Below are 17,246 nucleotides of genomic sequence, written 5' to 3'. Positions count from 1 at the left end.
ACAACTGGCCTGATTTGACAAAAGCCGATACGGCCTCGCAACCGCATAGGCGGCGGCGGAGTCCCATGGTTTGTTGGAAGAGCCCATGGCTTTTCCATTTGGTTTTGTGTGTGGGTTTTTTTTCTCTCCCCCTGCACAACTCGGCAGTATTGTTCCAATCAATGATTGAGTCACGGATTCAAATTTCTGTGGATGTGGCGCCTCCGACGCCATCCGACGCTTGTCGTTGAGTGAAAGCAGACGGGCGACATGTTCGCTGGTAGTCAAAATCTCAACAGGGGGTCGGGTGGGGGGGGACAGTCAGAACTCAAATTAATTTATTGGCCCTCCTACTATGTTGGTTCGTCTACAACACTGAAAATGTTCATGGGTCAATTGGACCTGCAGTTTATTCAATCATACAAAAAATCCATCCGTCCGTCCGTCCGTCCGTCCGTCCCTCCATCCATCCATCCATCCATCCATCCATCCATCCATCCATCCATCCATCCATCCATCCATCCATCCATCCATCCATCCAGTATGGACTGTCCCCACAGAAGATCTGTACTCCACACTTAGGAATATATCAGCTGTATAAAGTGTTTCTGAGCTGGGTTTTTTTCTTTTTCCATCCCTTCTTCCGTTGCCAAAACCCTCACCACTGCAGCTGCCAGCCATGACTATTAGTTGTAAAGCCCAGAACATAAGAGTTGTGTTTTCTCTTTATGAAGTGTGCGACCTGGCTGTCCAAAGACACCTGCGCCGTCATCTGCTCTCCAAATTTAAGCAACGAGAAGAATCAAGGGACACCTTGACAGATTCAAACATTCTCAAAAAGTCAAAGGTCATGCGAGGTGGACCGCGTGTCCAGGAAAACATCGATGAAAACACGGAAAGCTCAGCGCCGGGATTTCGGCGGCAAGCGCATAGGTTCTAATGAGAAACAGCAGGAAAATAATCGCCGGACTTCATTTTCCATCTCCATAAAAGCCGCCGCCGTTCGTGCCTTGGAAACGGTTATTTGGCTGGCTGCTTTGTGCCGCCTCAAAAGTGGGCCTTTTAAAAGGAAGTCAAGTTCAACTGACGACTCCGAAGCACTATTATTAGACGATCTGAGATACGATAGAGTGGGCGGAATTCAAAGTTGTTGGAAAGCACGCACTCATGTGTGTGTCCTGCTACTGCAGCACAACAAGGCGCTTCCGCTGTGGTGAAGCCTGCATGACCCCAGCAAAACATCCCGCCCACCCGTTAATTTCTTTACGCATGAACGACTCGCCTATTTGGCGCATTCTTGCGTGACACGAGTGTGTGTGTGTGATCTTAAGCGTGAAAATCGCAGCCTGGAGATAACAGCACGGGAAGACAAATTCTTTCCATTTTGCTCACGATGTGTCCGGACAAGCGGCGTCTTGGCGTCGTTCGGGATTTATGTCGAGAACTAATCACTTGACTTTAATCAAGTTCTGAGCTTGTTTGGCTTTATGATAATTATTATATTCATTATATTTGAATATTCGGAATAAATAAATAGATACAAAAATAAATAACATAGTAACACCTGTATTTTAATTACATATATTTTTACATATAAAAAGACTAAAAAATAAATAATAACACCTATATGATAGGCGTTTTTATTACGTATACCCGGTCGTCAAATTGTTCATCTGCCAAGCAGGTTCTTTTTGTGAAGTGGCTTGCACAGCGATCATTTCTCCATATTTTGTCAAATACAGAGCAAAACTGGGTGCTTGGTATTTTATGAAAAAGCGCGGAAAGGCAAAAGCCACACAAGTGTTGCCGTTGGGGGCACATCTCAATATTTCCGACAAACGTACTTGAGTTTAGACATCTGTGTGATTTATCCTCTTTTTTGACTTTTTACACGCAGCCTGTCCGTGCATGACTGCTTCATCTGAGTTGGAATTTTGCTTTTGCGTGACGGTGGGTGAGCGTGGGGACAAAGTGTTTTTCCAGATAGAAGAGCCCGGTTTCATCTGGGGAACTTGGGACTATGCTCATAAATCACACAAATATGGGGACAGTTTTACTGGCCAGACACTGACAAAAGTTGCTTTCTCTTTGTCGGCCGACTTTTACAATCCCAATTAGAGAACATATACGTCACATTGGACACATGTTCCTTTTGGTTCGATTTTGTCGACATTGTTCTCGTGGGTTTATGTATCTCCTCCCCCGGGGTCCGCGAGATTTATACTTGACTTTACGTCACACTTTGATTCGGAACATCTTTAGATTTTATCGTAACAGGGAGGTGGAACTAAAGTGGAACACAATGCGTCAAATTGCAATTTGTTTTGATTCAGCATCAATTATCTTCAAGGGTCAAACGTCGGCCATCGTAAAACGTTTACGACGCAACGGGACTTTTTCACGGCTTGTGATTGGGGCTCTGAAGTCCAAACTGATTCTTTTTTGGAGCGGCCTGTCAATGTTTTGAAGCAAGTCATTCAGATTTCGACCATCCCTGATAATCACTCACATTCAATTTTGAAAATTTTAAATGACCAAGATTTCAAACTTTGAAATAGCGTCAACATTCTGAATTTTACATCATGATTATCATCTACTAGCGTCTTTGTTTTGATTGTGTCACCAGCGAAAGCATTTCTCTTCCACGAATTTTCTGCTGGAATAAATGCGCAAATGTAGTAAGTCAAGTGTGAGGACAAAGTTGGATCGGTGAAAGGAAAATGCTGTTTGTGTGTCCAGCAGCGCCGTTCAATCACATGACTACTATTGTTGCGCAACAGACACGTGTGTGTGTGTGTGTTTTAGCATCTTCACTGGTCACTTACCTCTCTTTTTTTTTCTCTCTCGCTCTTAGCTGTGGAAGCCCATTTAACACTTTAAACCCCAGAGACTTTCTCATTTTTTCATTTGTACTTCTGCCCTTGTTTCCATTTTAAGATGCTTCTTACCGGCACCTTATTTTGTCTACTCAAATCACTTTCATTTAAACTGACAGACTTAGCAATGACATCATCGCGGCGTGCAAAATTCCATGTCAATTTCATTCCCCTACTGTTATGTTTATTCAAATTGCCAACTCGGAATTAATTTTTATGACCATGAAAGTGTTTTTCTGGTTTTCTACTGGCTTATTAATGAAAGACACGGGCAGTGTGGTGGTTTGTATTATCTGGCGATTCCTCGTGCATGAGTGTTCAACTTGTCGGACATCTCAATGCCAATTTGAAAACGCCAAAATTGAAAACAGAATCCAGCATCAAGACAGTTTTATGTTCTTCTTCTTTCCTGACATTTATCTTCCGGCGGCCCCCTTGCTGATCTGTCCCGTAAAACTGCCAGAAATATTTATGAGGTTGACCATGTCACTCTTCAAATATCAGATGTTTTTTGGCGATAGACTTCTGATATTAACTTTTTGAATAAAATGAAAAAGTCTCTCCATCGCTGCTTTTGAGCGAGCATGTGCGCGCAATTAGAAATTTGTCCCCGTAATGATCGCTTATTCATCATCGGGTTATTCCAGAAGATATTTGCTTAGGAGCACCCGCGGCGGCGGTCGCTCTCTTTCAACGGGCAACAATAACGGAGCGCTAGCATCATAAATCACCATGAGAGAGGCCCTCCACCTCCTTGTGTGTTTTAATACAGCTGTTCACAAATTTTGGGTTGGTTTCAGACAGCTCAGCCTATGGATAGCAGACATTATGTGCATTTGGCATTCTTTGGAAATGGTCTTAAAAGATGTAACAGGCAGTAAATATATTTTCAGAGGTTATTTCTAAACAAAATCAATGCTTTATTGTTCAAATACGGGTCCAGCCAGAACCACTCAACATGTACGTGTTTTGTAAACATGGTTATGATTCTAATGAAGAAAGGTTTTCCATAGTGAGTTGGCATTAGTAAAAAAAATAATTGAAAGGCAAAGAAATGATAACAGGATTTATGGGCCGCTTTTAATCACAAACACGTTTTTTACAACTAGGATTCCCTGGCTACAATGCTGATCATAAATAACATCATGATCATTATACGTATACCTAATCGCTTCCATGCATAATTCTGGAAATATACAAGGGTAATAAATTGCTTTTTTTCAAGGGGAAAGAAAACAAGCAGACGTACATTATTTTGCATTTGAGTTAAGATTTGGCGACCCCTGCGGGCGTTGAACGTTAATACTCACAGTCATCTTGTACGTGTACGTACAATAACAAGAGTTTGTTTACTGCCATCTCGTGGTGAAAGCCAGGAAACGGCATTGATTTTTAATAGTTAAAGGAGCGTCACTGTCACCAAGCGAGCGTCGACTTCTGGTTAGTAAACTTCAGATTAAAAGGTATGCGCGTTGTTTTTCGCTGACTTTACTAGACCGGAATTGCTAATAATCATGCACCAAGTCATATTTTCATAATTCTAAAACGTTTATGGGCAATTTAAGAGCAGAATCGAAGGAAGTACTTTAACAATAAAAGTGCTTTTGAGCCACAGCGCTGCCATTTCCGGTATGAAAGAAACCTTCACAATAAAAACAAAACGGAGGCGCACGGTGTCGCTCCACAGTTCAAGTTGCGTCACCGCGGCTTTTGATTGCATTGTTGTTGCGTCGGGTCCATACAGAGTCACTTAAAGCCCCGGGGAGTGGTTTTGTGGAGCCCGTTAAAACGTTAGCCGCGCGGTTGAGCCGACCGGCTGCTACATTGGGAGGTAAGTTAACGCTGTTACAACCTAACGGGGAGCTAAAGCTAACTGGCTGGCGACAGAAGTGTCAAATAATTCCACGCAGTTAAAAGTCCTGAAATCGCGCAGGCGAAATGTTTATCGTTCAAATGTTTTATTGTAAGATTAAAGGCGCTGGCATATGAATTAGTTTGACAAGTTTGGATACGTCATCAATTCAATAAAATATAGTAATCTAACTGTCAAATAAGTCTTGTTTGCTAGTTTTGCATACACGAAAATAAAATACACTAGAGTGCTTAATGTTCCTCGTCTTTGCTTTTGTACATGGAAAACGTTGTGACTGGTGTCTATGTTCTAATCCAATTATGACACAAGTGCCTTCTCTCAGAGGACATGGAGAAGGGGACAGAGGATGCATTTGACCACGCCAGACTGGAGGTGATCAAAGATGGCTACAAGAAGGCCTTTGAGTGCATCAACAAGGCGCTGACGGCCGATGAAGCCGGAGACAAGCATCAGGCCCTGGAGCTCTACAGGAAGGGGCGGAAGCACCTCCTCAGGGCCATCAGCGTGCCGTCTCAAGGGGCTGAGTGCGCGGGCAGCTCCTGGGAGTCGGCCCGAGAGATGCAACAAAAGATGCAGGAGACCCTGGACAACATCACCACACGCCTCGCCGCGTTGGAGACTGCCGCCGGCGCCGAGCACGGCATCTACCCGCGACTCCCTGCCCGAGATGAGCAAGTTAACCCCCCCCACGGAGGTACGCCCGCATGCGGCGCCGTGGCTCTCGGGGACCAGCCCCCGGCGTACTCCCCACAGGTGGCGGACGGCCACCTCTCCATCTCGTATGGGACCGAGTCGGGCGAACTGTCGCTGGTGGGTGACGAGTTTTACAGTCGCACGTCCAGCGCCGCATCGACCCCGCAGAGCATGGGCGAGGATGCGGAGGAGCTGCTGTGCATCCCGCAAGGGGTGCAGATATTCTTTGTGAGCCCGGAGAGGCACGTGAGCGCCCCGTCGTACCCGGGCTACCTGCGGCTGATCAAGTTCACCGACGATAGCCCCGGTAGACCACCGGCGTTTCTGGAGGTAATTCAGAGCTTCAAATATTGGACCGGTCATGAGGGACACATTTATATAATCAGTCAGTCATGTGAGCTGTCTCACTATGATGTGATTAAGTCTCAAAATGACTTTAGACTTTGAAGCAACAGAAATAAATCAATATGCGCTGTAATACTTGTCATGACGTATTTGTTTCTCTCGGTAGGTGTGCAACTGGCTGTACCCGCTCATGGCGGCAAACTCGCCGGCCTTGCTGTGCAACACCGGCGTCTTCATGTTCCCCGACATGATGGCGCCGACGCCGGGGCACTTTGTAGGCGTGGTCCTATCGGCGGAGTTGCCCGCCGCCGACCGAGAGCTATTTCGGGATCTACTGGCTCAGATGACCGACCTCAGAGTACAGGTAATAGTTTGAGCTGGCGCAAAAACAAGAGTTGCGAGCCGGCCTCACTCGCTCTGCCTCAGCAATGTCGGGATTTGAGCGCTTAAACTGCGCTAATGCTCTTATTGTCGGCCGTCGGAACGAGTCGAGAGCCTCGGCCGCCGCACAAGGTCGTTTTCCGTGCAAGGCTTCCATGGAGCCGCTTCCATGTCAGCGAACGGACATTTTTCTCTTCCCTCAAAAAGCGGAACTGAGCCTTTTGGCACAAAGGGAAGCTCTCTTATTTGTAAACAATCGCAGCTTTGTGAGCAGTGCCGAGCAGACGAGCCTTGCTCCGTCTTGAGGTTTTAGCCCGTGTCATGTGTTTGTTTCATCAGGATGAAGACGAGGCCGCCGAGCACTTGAATCTGAGCAACAAAGTGTCCATCCCTGTGCCCGGCGAGGAGCCGAGCCAGGAGGATACAGCGGAGGCGGCGGAGGATGACAAGAATTTGCCCGAGTGGAGCGAGAAGGTGGCCCACGGGATCCTGACAGGTCAGCCCGCTGCGGGAAAGCTCCAACACAATCAATTCCACAAGGGCAAAAATGATGACTCATCATAATTTGTAGTATTAATATCTTTTGCCGAGTATGACGAAAAGAATTTCGTGATGACTTGTCGCCTAGGCGCAAGCTGGCTGAGCTGGGGTCTGGTCAAAGGAGCCGAGTTGACGGGCAAGGCCATCCACAAAGGGGCGTCCAAGCTGCGAGAGCACATCACGCCTGACGACAAGCCGGCTCACGTCAACCCCACCGTCAGCAAAGGCCTCCACGTGGCCAAGCAGGCCACCGGCGGCGCCGTCAAAGTCAGCCAATTTCTAGGTGAGCGCGCTCAGCACTTTCTTTTTTTTTCCCTCCACTGACCGTTGTGTCACCGCAGTGGACGGCGTGTGCGCCGTGGCCGGCCGTGTGGGGCGGGAACTGGCGCCGCACGTCAAGAAGCACGGAGGCAAGCTGGTGCCCGAGTCCTTGCGCAAAGACAAGGACGGGCGCTCCAACATCGACGGGGCCATGGTGGTGGCCGCCAGCGGAGTGCAAGGTAGCAACATGCCCGCACGTCTGCATCCAAATGAGTTTTCACGAGTGAGCTTGCTTTTTACTTTTAATTTCCTCTGTCGGCCAGGGTTTGCCACCATGTGGACAGGTTTGGAAGTGGCGGCCAAGAACATCACGACGAGCGTCGCGTCCGAGACGGTCACCACGGTGAAACACAAGTACGTAGGTGGCTTTCTCGTCCCGTTGTGCTTGCAGCTACGTGACTGCGTGTGTCTGTGTGTGTTGTTACACGTGTGGCTCTGGCCTTTTCCCACCCTTTGCAGATTTCGGGGTCTTCAAACCCTTTGATGATTTTTGCTGTCAAAATGTGTTTTAACACTTTGCACTACTGACACCAGCCTGTCTGTCTACTCCATTCTAAATCACGCTTGAAATGAAACGTTCTTCTCTCAGCCTTTTCGCTCTATCATTCTCGGCATGCCATCTTTGCACAATAATTCCTCTGGCCTTCCAACCCACCTCACCCCCACCCCTACCCCCCCACCCAAAGGTACGGCGCGGTGGCCGGGCAGGCCACAGACAACGCCGTCAACTCGGCCATCAACGTGGGCGTGGCCGCCTTCAACATCGACAACCTGGGCGTCAAAGCGGTGGTGAAGCGGACGGGCAAGCAAACGGCGCGAACCATCCTGGAGGACTACAAGCTTCAGGACGACGACGCCGCCACGCACAAACAAGTAGAGAAAGCCAGCAAATAGCCCGGGCCGCACACCGCCTACTCTCTTGCCTTAAAACAAATTCTAGATTGATTCCTATTTTTGATGTGGACTACTAATGACTTAACATAACTAACGGGACTTTGATGTTACCTATAGAGTTTATTCTGTGAAATAAATATGACGTAATATATATTGGATAGTTTTCTATAATCAAAGTTATTGGTTACACTACTGACCACTGTGCCGCAACTACTGTGTGTAATATCTTGAAGCAATCCAAAATGGATCTTTTCCAACCAAAGATGCGAAGCTCCTAGCCATTTTGAGTCGATATTAATGTTGAAAGTGCATAACGGCTTATTGAGAATGTTGATGATTTGATAAGCCGTCGTTATTTCAAAGTGTCGACAATATAAGGCGTGTCTAAAACATGGAATGCTGCTCCTACTCGATATCTGACGCTGCTCGAGTGTTTGAGAAAATCTTTCACAAGGTTTGCTCGCTAACTTCAAACTACCAAGTCAGCAAATGATGGCTTTTTTGGGGGTGGGGGGGGGGGGATGATAAGTGGATTGTGCCTTTCCCAGCCAACTGGGAACATCACCTTGGTCCCAGGACATTGTGACTCTCAAGGAATGTTGTACAAGGGTTATGTAAAAACCAGTACAATGGCAGAGATGTACAGAAATGAAGGTTATATTTCCTAATTTATGTGAAATTTATTAAATATATTAAGCATCTTGACAATGAGTATCATTATTTATGCTAACAATATTAGCATTATTTTTTATGTTTCTTAAACTGCTAGTTAATATTGTGAAGTGACTTGAAAAAAAAAAAAAAGCTGCTGACTCCCGATTTGACCGATAGCGCCTGTACGAGCGCAAGTCCGGTGAGCACCACCGCAGTGCAATGGCGATGACGAAGAGGAGGTGGTAGCAGGTGGAGGGAAGGGGGGAGGAAGGGGGAGGGGGCGCAGCAGGGTGGAGGAGGACACCGGCTCCAGCCCTGCCTCCGAGCGAGCGAGCGAGCAGCCAGCCAGCCAGCCAGCACATGCAAGCAACAAAGGGACACTGACTCCGTCTGACATCAAATGCATCTGAGCGCAACTTTCAACCTTGACACGCTTCTGCTCACATCTCAAAGGTAGGAAGGAGCAATTCAATCCAATGGCTCGCCATTGCAGTATTCTTTCCGTCTTGCAAGAAAGCAAATCACTGAAGTTGCTTTTTTTCGACGTGCATATGCTGCTGCATTGTTAGCGTATTCATTCTTTCAAAAAGAATGGAAGAAAAAAATGCTTGCAGAAGGTGTCCAAACATGCAGCATGGGATGGATGGGATGGGATGGGTGTGACGTGCTCTTTATGTGTCCGAGCAGCATGGCTGAAGAGGCCCCCCTCTGATGTTCAATGATTCGTGCAGCAAAATTGAAAAAACCTTTCTAGTTGTCTTCCTAACATATCCATGTTGATTTAGCAACATGAATCAAGGATCAACAATTACAGCACATTATCAATCTATTCTCTAAATTAGCCTATATTGAGGGGGCGGCAGATTTTTGATAACGACAGCAAAAAAGAGCTGTAACCTGTCTAATTTCACACTTGCGTTGTCTTACTTTGATATTATTCGTCCCCTACCTTGAGCACTGCCCCCTGGCGGTCTGGAGGGAGCAATGCAACGTCAATTACAAAAGTACAGAGTCGCGGTGTTCGAATTTGAGGGGTTTTAGTACACGCCCTAATTGCACGCGCAAAGGCGTATGCCGTGCTTTCGTAGTTACATCAGCGCCCGCCGGTCGTTGCGCTTTAAAAAAATCAAAGGCCTTGTTTGCTGTGTCTTTATTAGGGCGTGAAAAGAAGGCTCAAACATGGAGCTGGAGCACTTTGATGAGCGCGACAAGGCGCAGCGTTACGCCCGCCGGGGCTCCAGGGGCAACGGGTTGCCCAGCCCTACTCACAGCGCCCACTGCAGTTTGTACCGAACCAGGACGCTGCAGGCGCTGAGTTCGGAGAAGAAGGCCAAGAAGGTTCGCTTCTACCGCAACGGCGACCGCTACTTCCAAGGGATCGTGTACGCCATTTCGCAGGACAGGTTCCGCTCCCTGGACGCGCTGCTAGCCGATCTGACGCGAGCGCTCTCGGATAACGTCAACCTGCCTCAGGGGGTTCGGACCATATACTCCGTCGATGGGATGACGAGGATCGCCAGCATGGAGCAGCTGCTAGAAGGTACGCCGCGTTCAGAGTCCAACTTTGCTGTTCTGATTACAATTCATTGTTGGGCCGATTGGAACTTTTCGCGTGCCTGCCACTTTAACGTGTCATGAACACTTTTATAGGAGAAAGCTACGTGTGTGCCTCCTTTGAGCCGTACAAGAAGGTGGACTACACCAAGAACGTCAACCCCAACTGGTCCGCCGGCGCCCGGACGGCAGTGGCGGGATCCCCCCGCGACCCGCCGTCCCTCGGCAGCGGGCGGGCCGGCTCGCCGGAGACCCGGGAGAGCAAGGACTTCATCAAACCCAAGCTGGTCACCATCGTGCGCAGCGGCGTCAAGCCCCGCAAGGCCGTGCGCGTGCTGCTCAACAAGAAGACGGCGCACTCCTTCGAGCAGGTCATGACGGACATCACGGACGCCATCAAACTGGACAGCGGCACCGTCAAAAGGCTCTTCACGGTGGACGGCAAGGCGGTACGTAGCTTCCGCCGATATGGAGAATTTATGTTATTACTTAGAAATACGGATAGGACAATTGGAAGTCGTCAGAAAACTTAACGAGTGGGATTTTAAGGAATAGTGTAGATTTGTGGAAAGGGGAGAAATGTACCGAATGTTGACACAGGAGGTTTTGGCCAGATGCCGACAATCTCGTATCGGAAAACAGATCCAACTACTTTCGATCCATTGGGAAGGCCAAATGGGATTTTCCCGGACTCTCTAATGTGCTTCTTATGCAAGCCCAGTTCGATGGATGCATCTGCTAACACAACAGCAGCTGATCAATTCTATTTAGTGACTCGGCTCTCGTCTTCTCCACATCAACGGACAAATAGTTAGCAAGCGAGCTAGCTCGATGGATAGACAGACAGACAGATTGCTGCTCACCAGCCTTGACCATATGACAAAAATCTAATGACTGTGGCCACCCCTCCTCTCCTCTCTCCTCCCCTCCTCTCTGATGGTGTCTCTGGTTTCCATGGCGATGTGCTTTCCTGAGCTGGTTGCTAAGGAACTGCTGCAGAGCGCTACTGCAGGCAGCCATGTCGGGGCTGCGACTGCGTACTATGGTAGCGCGCGTGCGCTAGAGTGCTATGTGATGCGGCGGCGGCGGCAGCACGAGGGAGCGCACGACGGCACCTCATCTCGGTTTCCTGCGTTCCTCCGTGACGTCACACGCACTTCCGGGTGCCAAATAGTTCTCCGATGTCACCGCGAGCAAACAAGCCCCTCGTGTCATTTGGCAACACGAGTTGTCGGGCTAAATGGCTTCTAATGGCAAATAAATATGAAATCGATTCTTCTTTAACGACGGTTGGGCCTGAGCATGAACGGAGCGGATTGGAACTTTAAGCCACAGCCAGCAATACACGCAACAATCATGCAAGCTTAGGTCGGAAGAGGGGAAAAATGTAACCAGGGCACTGGTGATTGTGCCGGCTTGTATTGATTTCAGTGACACAGCAGCTCCATCGGGTCTGCTATCCCTCCCCCTCCCCATGCCCAACACTCTCATGCGTATCGACTGACTGACTGACTGACTGAGCGGCTGGGCCCAATAACAGACGGTGCAACATTTGCGCTCAACGCTCTTCGTAAGGTTTTATCAAACATGGCCACCGGCCGCCTACCTGACACCGATGAAAGGTCCAGATGGGGCATCCATTGCTGTGGTTGTGCCAACATTCATTTGTTGTCTTGTTACAGGTCAACATTTTCCTCCTTTTCACTCCATTTCCTAGGGTTGGGGCTTTTCTTTTGTGGCCCATTTTCTCCACCTACTAACAAGATATTAAAAGTTATATGAGGTTTTTGCTCACTTACTACTACAGAATACATAACATTTGGTTTGGTTACTTTTGTCAACAAAATGGCTCTGTGACACAGACACGAGCATACAAGGGCAGAGTTGCACAATATTTCTTCCAAAAGTGACCTTTATGCACGCAGGTACTATCCATTTCTGGTCATAGTTTTTTTTTTTTAAAGGGAGCTCTGATACTTTAATGCATGTATGTATTCATGGAAGCAGCAGTGATAGTGCAGGTGTCCACCGTGTAATGGCCGACATGTGTACTGAGACGATCAACGTACCTGCACGGACGTTGCAGTTGTTGCTTTTGGGTCATGATTTGTTGCATGTTTCACTGTCAGTCACTGCCGCTGTCATGCTTGAACGCGGCGTGGACGTTTTTCACGGCAGCGGTGTCTGTTAAGGACATTTCTGGTTTGCAACTTCTGGTACGCACACCTGCACGGCCGCCGCTTAATCGTCTACCTGAAGGCAACATGACCGTTGCGCATGCGCAGTTTGCTGTTGTAAAAATAGAAACTCTGGTCCTTATCCAGCACTTTCTACTTTATATTTAGCTCTTCAAACAAAACGTCTGATTCTCTTCATCAGAAGGGAACCGTTTTAGTCCATTTTCTGTTGTGAAATGCGCATAAAGAATATGAACGGCTGACGACAAAGTGTCTGAGATGGTTTTGCGTTTGGCGGGCGGCCGTGCCTTCCTTCCTTCCTTCCTTCCTTCCTTCCTTCCTTCCTTCCTTCCTTCCTTCCTTCCTTCCTTCCTCATCTTGACTTACCCCACGACTACCTCCACGTCTCCTTGGCAACGGTCATCCTTAAAGCTCCCCACCCGCTGCGTTTTGGAGGAGGGGTGGACTTGCTGGGGGTCCGCTCCGCTCCGCTGTGCTCAAGCCGCGCTCCAGTCTTGATGACGTCAGGATATTATTCTTATGCACTAACTGCTCGTGTTAAGCTAGCAGACATGCTCTTCCGGTGAAAGGAAATGAGAGCTTTGGTTAAGTGTATCAAGATCAGCTTTTAAGGAGAAGGGAAGGACGCCATGAGTGTCTTTTGATTTATTTATGACTGCTGAGTCGGCTTTATTTGAATGAAAGCCCCAGCTGCATGCACTAAGACATTTGTTTACCTATTTGCAAGCTTTTATGAGAGATGCTCTTCAAGTGCGCAATCACGACTAGTATGCACGCGCTCTCTAGTGGCACACAAAATAATGACAGCCCCAGGCAGTTTCTTTGTACAGTATTTGTGTGTATTCATGTTTTGCAGGTGACGTGCCTTCAGGACTTTTTTGGGGAAGACGACATCTTTTTTGCTTGTGGGCCCGAAAAGTACCGCTACCAAGATGACTTCAGTTTGGACGAAAATGGTAAGTGGCGGTTAGCTTTGCTGCACTTGGCTCAAGTAGCAGTTTTTTTTTTTTTTTTTTTTCAGATTGCAGAGTGGCTAAGTCGGCCTCATATGGTCGGCTCCCCTCGGTGCACGGTCGTTGCTCTCCAAGAAGTGGCGCGATGTCTCGCAGGAGCAAATCACCTTCATCAACTGGCTCAGGTGAGGTGACAAACCCACCGTGACTGAGTTTTTAGGATGGAAGCTGACAAGTGTCCGGCTGCTCATTTTCCACAGCCAACGGAACTGCGGGCAGTCAGCTGTCCACTCCTCGATCGGGGAAATCCCCTTGCCCGTCTCCAACCAGTCCAGGCAGTCACAGGAGACGCCAGGTAGCGGGGAACAAAATCATAAACAATACACTGAATTCCAAAATGGTGTCAGTGATGTCATCATTTCTGCAAAACCAGCAGTATGTTGAATTTCTGACTAATTAGTCTCCTTTTTATTGTTGTGGTCAGGGCTCGCAGCACAGCGGCTCGTCCCTCTCGCTGGCCTCGACCAAGGTGTGCAGCTCCATGGACGAAGGCGACGGACCCAGCAGCGAAGGTGAGGCCGGACGCCTCACTGCAAGAAGAAACGAGCTGATTTTATTAACACCCCTTCCCCCCTTAGCTGAGCCCATGGACGAGTCGTCTGTCCCCGCATCCATCGCCGAGCGCTACAAAGTGGGCCGCACTTTAGGCAGCGGCAACTTTGCTGTGGTGCGAGAGTGCGTGGAGAGGGCCACGGGACGAGAATACGCCCTCAAGATCATCAGCAAGGAGAAATGCAGGGGGAAGGTGCAAATGATCTCTTCTTCTCCTTCAACAGCAAGCAAGAACTTTGCTAAAGAACGTTTTGGATTTGACTTTCACTTTAAAGGGGAACGAGTGAGGACTTTTGGAAGCTGAGCTTTTGCGTCTGTTTGACTTTTATGTGCTGCGCAGGAGCACATGATCCAGAGTGAGGTGTCCATCCTTCGGCGTGTCAAACATCCCAACATCGTCCTGTTGATCGAAGAGATGGACACCGGCAATGAGATTTATCTGGTCATGGAGCTAGTCAAGGTGGGAGAAGGATTCCCCAATAGCCAACTTTTGTCTTGAAGGGCAGACTTTGAAGCCTTCTGCGGCGTTTGTGCCAGGGGGGCGACCTGTTTGATGCCATCACCTCGTCTAACAAGTACACGGAGCGGGACGCCGGCTGCATGCTCTTCAACTTGGCCAGCGCTGTCAAGTACCTGCACGGCCTCAACATCGTCCACAGAGACATCAAACCTGAAAACCTTCTGGTAAGCAAATCTTTGTTTTTTTTTAATTCCTCATTTTTAGTTGGAAAACTCCCCAGTGAATGTTTTTGTGCCCAGGCAACATCTGCGCTGAATATTCAAGTATTAGCGTCCTCTTGTGGCCAAGAAGCATGTTGAAGTCAGGGGAGGTGTTTCAACCTTGACTAATAAAAACAAGTCCTAGGTTGCCCTCTTGTGGCATCTGTTGGCAATTACAGGCCATAAATTACTTGCACCAGTGTATGCCTTGGGCTTTTTAAAATTTAACAAAAAACATCTTTCTCAACAAAATGTGTCTTTGTCCTTGGAAAGATTAGAAATTATTTTTCTTCAGGGGGGAAAAAAAAAAACTTTTAAATTTACTGGTGGTGAGCATTTTCCAAGTTTGCTGCCAACTTCAAAATGGAGCTTTCTTGATCAATGAGAGCAACTTGTGCGCTTTTGGGCAAAGGTTTACCAGCACCACGACGGCAGCAAGTCTCTGAAGCTGGGCGACTTTGGCTTGGCCACCGTTGTCAACGGTTACTTGTACACCGTGTGCGGCACGCCCACCTACGTGGCGCCGGAGATCGTAGCTGAGAAGGGGTGAGGCCTGCTGTTTTTCTTTTGGTCCATTGCGCTGGTGTCCCTCATGGTGTCTCCTGTTCAATTCCAGGTATGGACTGAAGGTGGACATTTGGGCTGCGGGTGTTATCACGTACATCCTGCTGTGTGGCTTCCCACCTTTCAACTGGTACGTGCTCCTGCATCCTGGCCTGTCATGGAACTTAGCTGAACGTTTACATGTTTGCGCAGCGATGGCGAGGATCAGGACGTTTTGTTCCGAGAGATCCTGAAAGCTCAACTGGAGTTCCCTTCACCGCACTGGGACGGCGTGTCGGACTCTGCCAAGGTGGGTGCGGCGCCAGGTGGGGAACTGGACGTGGCAGCATCTCTAACGCACTCTGTGGCGTTCAGGAGCTCATCGGCGGCATGCTGCAGGTGGACGTGGAGCGAAGGCTGTCGGCCGCGCAGGTGCTGGAGCACCCGTGGGTCAACGTAAGGTCACGTGCGCGCCACGTCTGTCGCCGCGCTTCTTCAAAGCTTCAGCAAAGCGGCCCATCTTTGCTCTCACAGGAGGACGGCGTGCCGGAGAACCAACAGCAGCTGCCGGTGGCCTTGAGGATCAAGAAGAACTTCTACACCGGAGCCAAGTGCGGTAGCAGCAGCACAGCGGCGGGCGTCATGCTCATCACTGTCAGTGTGCACACGCTAATTTTAGGAACCAAAAGATTGTTCTTTTGAATGACCTGCTTTGTTTGTTTCCTGTGACAGAACACGCCACTGGACAAAGAGAAGCAAGTGTTCCGTCCTCGACAACATCATCCCGACGCCAACTTCCCGCACGGCGCTCGCCCTCCCGTCTCCTCAGCGCCCGCCGTGGGCTCCAACCCCCCCGTCCTGTCCCCCGCCGACTTCACGTCCGAGTCGGACGAGTATTCTCCGGGTTCGGCCGATACTGTGCGCTCACCCGTGTCTCCGTTCTGAGCGGATTGACTTGACTCAAGAGCGCCCCCACGAGCCACGATTGTACTTTTTTTTTTCCCAAATTGTGCGAATGCTGAAGAGCATTGGACCGCGTGGTTCTGCCAACGGCATCATTGCCTTTTAAGTCATGTTTGAATGTTTTCGGAAAACAAGCTTTAGCAAGCTCACTGGGGCAATTTTGCTCTGAGGGTAACAAAGTTATTTTGCGAGCATGATTTGTCCATTTTTTTACATTTCTACTTTCACATTTGACTACCAGATCAAACCAATTTCAAAAAATGGACAACTGGCTCCATTTCACAACTTATCCAACCAACTCCAACCATTCCAACTTTCATTTGGGACATCCAGGGAACCGTTTAGCAGACTTCCCTCAAACGTTAGCAATGCAAGTCCCTTCTCGATGCACATTTGTTGAAACCATTCCAACTAAATCACACATTCCACTGTTGAACAATGGACTCAATTCCTGGGCGTTTCATCACTTCAGCGTCAGCTCTTCAGTATTCACACGCAATTTGTACAATTCAAAACGAGTTATAATTGACAAGTTTGAGGTTAGACAACAAACAATGTACTCGCTCACCTGTTGCAGCCTTTTAGCCTACAGAAAGTGGTAGCGCTCTGGTGCCCGCTTGTGGTCAAGATTGAGTACTGCAGGAACGCCAACCTGCATGATCTCACGTGACTTTCAGCGAGCTGTTGCTGCACTATCGAGGGTTCCGATGCATAATGTTCAAGTAAACCTTCGGGTGGACGGAGCCAAGAATTTGCTGCTATAAAGTTGTCACAGGTGTTACCTATGCTGCTTTTTTTTTTTTTTTTTAATAACTCTGTCGAGTGTTGAGAAAGTGGCATTGCACTATAATAGCACAAGTTGAAAGTGCAATTTGAAGTGTTGGCTCGCGAAAAGCACAGCGATAAAAATGTCTGAAGGAAGGGACGAGTGAATGAAACAAAACGTGAAAATACAACGGAAGTTAGACGGACTGCATGTAGCACAGCACTTCCGGTCAAGCGTGACTTTTCTTTCAAAGGTGAGGCTGCGTGTAAAGTGCATGTGCGCGCGCATCTTGCATCCATCCATCCAGCCATCCGTCCCATCCCATGTTTGTGTCCTGCGGCGCCACTATGTTGTTTTGTAAGGGCTGCTGAAATGTTCATG

At 48.5% G+C, this 17,246-nt stretch overlaps 2 protein-coding genes across 5 annotated transcripts; both read left to right on the top strand.

The window, feature by feature from the left end:
• Positions 1-4,504: 4,504 nt before the first annotated feature.
• spartb (spartin b) lies at positions 4,505-8,610 on the top strand. 3 transcript variants are annotated; one of them, XM_088380565.1, is made up of 8 exons: positions 4,505-4,686; positions 5,051-5,751; positions 5,933-6,130; positions 6,487-6,643; positions 6,776-6,970; positions 7,029-7,187; positions 7,272-7,362; positions 7,695-8,610. In XM_088380565.1, exons 2-8 carry the CDS (start codon positions 5,056-5,058, stop codon positions 7,900-7,902), a joined length of 1,704 nt encoding a protein of 567 aa, XP_088236691.1. In that variant the 5' UTR covers positions 4,505-4,686; positions 5,051-5,055; the 3' UTR covers positions 7,903-8,610. The 3 variants fall into 3 exon arrangements, with proteins under 3 accessions (XP_088236691.1, XP_088236690.1, XP_088236692.1); XM_088380564.1 differs by having other exon boundaries at positions 5,038-5,751; XM_088380566.1 differs by lacking the exon at positions 7,695-8,610 and adding an exon at positions 7,468-7,688 and having other exon boundaries at positions 5,038-5,751.
• A 239-nt stretch (positions 8,611-8,849) lies between these two features.
• dclk1b (doublecortin-like kinase 1b) lies at positions 8,850-16,885 on the top strand. Of its 2 annotated transcripts, XM_088380562.1 has the most exons (16): positions 8,850-9,009; positions 9,714-10,096; positions 10,207-10,559; positions 13,165-13,264; positions 13,330-13,446; positions 13,522-13,616; positions 13,746-13,833; positions 13,900-14,066; positions 14,214-14,333; positions 14,411-14,557; positions 15,006-15,139; positions 15,210-15,287; positions 15,350-15,446; positions 15,512-15,592; positions 15,671-15,790; positions 15,869-16,885. In XM_088380562.1, the coding sequence occupies exons 2-16, from the start codon at positions 9,736-9,738 to the stop codon at positions 16,079-16,081; spliced, it is 2,271 nt and encodes a 756-aa protein (XP_088236688.1). In that variant the 5' UTR covers positions 8,850-9,009; positions 9,714-9,735; the 3' UTR covers positions 16,082-16,885. The 2 variants fall into 2 exon arrangements, with proteins under 2 accessions (XP_088236688.1, XP_088236687.1); XM_088380561.1 differs by having other exon boundaries at positions 13,746-14,066.
• Positions 16,886-17,246: the final 361 nt, after the last annotated feature.

This window comes from Syngnathus floridae, chromosome 7 (assembly GCF_059516105.1).
Source record: "Syngnathus floridae isolate MCC-2025c chromosome 7, RoL_Sflo_1.0, whole genome shotgun sequence".
NCBI lineage: Eukaryota > Metazoa > Chordata > Actinopteri > Syngnathiformes > Syngnathidae > Syngnathus > Syngnathus floridae.
The sequence above is the reverse complement of the archived record's forward strand: the minus strand, read 5'-3'. Positions and strand labels throughout refer to the sequence as shown.